The 2,987-nt window shown below is 51.5% G+C and overlaps 1 protein-coding gene across 1 annotated transcript; it reads left to right on the forward strand.

The window, feature by feature from the left end:
- Window positions 1-2,156: 2,156 nt before the first annotated feature.
- LOC123176947 (heavy metal-associated isoprenylated plant protein 47-like) lies at window positions 2,157-2,908 on the forward strand. The gene is made up of 2 exons (XM_044590944.1): window positions 2,157-2,298; window positions 2,425-2,908. Exons 1-2 carry the CDS (start codon window positions 2,293-2,295, stop codon window positions 2,800-2,802), a joined length of 384 nt encoding a protein of 127 aa, XP_044446879.1. The 5' UTR covers window positions 2,157-2,292; the 3' UTR covers window positions 2,803-2,908.
- The last annotated feature ends 79 nt before the right edge of the window (window positions 2,909-2,987 follow it).

Here is a 2,987-nt window from a genome sequence, read left to right on the forward strand (position 1 = left end):
TTCCGCGCCACCTCTGCAAAGACCGCAGTGTGCGAGACGGCCTTCACCTATGTTCCTGGGTCCAGGACATTCGAGGCGCACTTGGCCTGGCAGCCATGGTGCAATACGTTGACCTTTGGCGCCTGGTGCGCCACACACCGCTCTCCTCCACGCCAGACATGCTCTCCTGGCGTTGGATCGCTTCTGCCACGTACTCTGCGAGCTCTTGCTACAAGGCAATATTCTTTGGCGCGTACGAGGACCCTCACTAGCGCCTCACCTCGCGGCCATGGGCGCCCCTTCGCGTCAAGTTCTTCCTTTGGCTTGCCATGCAAGACCGCTGCTGGACCGCGGAACGGCTCGCTTGTCACGGCTTGCCGCACGAGGACACGTGCGCGCTTTGTGATCAAGAACGCGAGTCCATGCATCACCTCCTCATGGCCTGCTCGTTCTCCCGTCATGTTTGGCATGAGATCCTAGGCTGGGCTCGCATGGCCATCGACCTTCCGACTGCAGACACCCCCTTCCAAACCTGGTGGTCCTCCTGCCTGGACTGCTCACCGGCCCCCGTGCGTAAAGGCCTTTCTTCCCTCATCATTCTCACACGTGTGGTAGCTCTGGAAACACCACAACGCGTGCATCTTCGACCGAGCCCCTCCATCGCTCACCCTGTTATCCGACACCATCAAAGACGAGGGACGCCTATGGGCAAAGGCAGGCACCAAAGGGCTAGTTAACATCATCCTTGGCGAGTAGTTGCTAGTTTAGACACCTAGGGCTGAGCAGACCCCTTGTTCTAGTTTGCTCCGACGCTCGTGCACCATGCCTCTTTGTACATGGCCCTGTATGTGTTGTAATCTCATGCTACTTTCTCCTTCTATCAATACAAAGATACACAGCTTGCGTATTCGCGATAAAAAAACAAGCCGAATGAAAATAAAAATGTCTCACATAGTTTTGCAAAGAATAAAAGAAGATACATATGTTGGTTGCCAACATGAGCCCACATATGCTCAACCAAATCATTCTGCGGTTGCATGTGAGTTTCCCAATCATGCATGTTTTGATGAAATTGGGTGAACTGTTCAAACGTTGCCGCTACTCCATGCTCAGGCACAACATTCTCATCCTGAAACTGAAACCCTTAATCATACAGACGTTCCGGGCACTCATCTTCTACAATCATATTATGCATGATCACACAAGCAGTCATCACCTCCCACAGTTTCTGCGTGCTCTAGGTATTAGCAGGATACCGAATGATGCCCCATCGAGATTGCAAAACACCAAAGGCACTCTCGACATCCTTCCTAGCACTCTCTTGCTCTTGGGCAAATCTTTTCCTCTTCTCTCCGACAGGGTTGGGTATTGTCTTGACAATAGTGGTCCACTGAGGATAGATACCGTTACCCAGATAGTATCCTTTGTCGTAGATGTGGCCGTTAACAGTAAAGTTCACCGGTGGGCTGTTGCCTTCGGCAAACCTATAGCAAACACCGGCGAGCACTGAAACATGTTGATATCATTGTGTGATCCAGCCATGCCAAAGAAAGAGTGCCAGATCCAGAGATCTTGAGACACCACGGCCTCAAGTATGATAGTGCAAGCCCTACCATGGCCCTTATACTCCCCTTGCCAAGCAGAAGGGCAGTTCTTCCACTCTCAATGCATGCAGTCTATGCTACAAAGCATCCCTGGGAAGCCTCTACTGGCATTCATCGCCAACAAATGGGTTGTATCTTCAGCAGTCGGCTCTCTCAAGTACTCAGGGCCAAACACAGCAATAACAGCCTTGCAGAACTTATACAGGGACTCTAGGCAAGTAGACTCGCTCATACGGACGTACTCGTCAATGAGATCACCGGGCACTGCGTATGCAAGCATTCAGATGGCGGCCATACATTTCTGATAAGAGGAAAAACCAATCTTGCCAACAGCATCCTCTTTGCACTCGAAATAGTCATCATAGCAGACCACCCCCTCTCTAATACGGTTGAAAAGATGCCTACTCATACGGAAACGGCGTCGGAATTTCTGATGTTTGAACAACGGGTTTGTTGTATCAAAGTAGTCCTTCCAAAGAAGGAAATGTTCGCTCTCTCGGTTGCGATTCAACGCCGGAAGGTGGCCCAGAAGAGGGGCCATAGCTATTCCCTTCACAAAATCATCGCAAGCTACTAGCACCAAGACAGCCCTTGGTTGCATTACCTGCATCTGCCGAAGATCGATCAGTAGCTACCCAAACCAAATTCGAATCTAGCCTCGTTTTCTATTTCCAATTGATTGGCATCTACCAAACCAGCAGCACGCGAAATGAAGGTGAGGAACCTATTCCGTTTCTGCTCCCATTCTCGTGCTGCACCTAGCTTAATTTTGAGCAAGCAATACATTACTCTGAAGCTGAAGCATACGACTGATCCATCGTTTTTCTCCTTCTTGTTGCAGCAAAAGATTGTCATCCAGTTGAGCATGTCGTGCGACAAGAGCCGGTCGAAAGCACTGACGCTGGCCTCCAGAGCTGCCGGGGTGACGTCGATGGGCATAACCGGCGACGCGAGGGACCAGCTGGAGGTGGTCGGCGACGGCATCGACCCGGTGTGCCTCGTCAGCTGCCTCCGCAAGAAGCTCGGTCACGCCCAAATCATCAAGGTGGAAGAAGTGAAGAAACCGGAGGAGAAGGAGGAGGAACCGAAGCCGGCCGTGCCGGTGAACCCGCCGCAGTACTACTACTCCCCGGCGCCGGCCGGCTACTACCACCACCACCAATACCCGCCGCACATGGTCGTCTGCGAGGAACAGCCTAGCAACTGCCGGACCATGTAACTGCCAGAGAACGATTTTGATTTTTGACATACTTTAGTTTTGTCAGCAACTATAGTTGCATACATGTACTTATAAATTAATTGGAGGAAGAAATAAATATATATTGGTGGTCGCCGAATCGTTATGCTAGGGTTAGGCGATTCTGGGGCGACAACCCTGGCGCCGCCGCCACCACTCGCCGGATC

This window comes from Triticum aestivum, unplaced genomic scaffold (assembly GCF_018294505.1).
Source record: "Triticum aestivum cultivar Chinese Spring unplaced genomic scaffold, IWGSC CS RefSeq v2.1 scaffold54032, whole genome shotgun sequence".
Lineage (NCBI taxonomy): Eukaryota > Viridiplantae > Streptophyta > Magnoliopsida > Poales > Poaceae > Triticum > Triticum aestivum.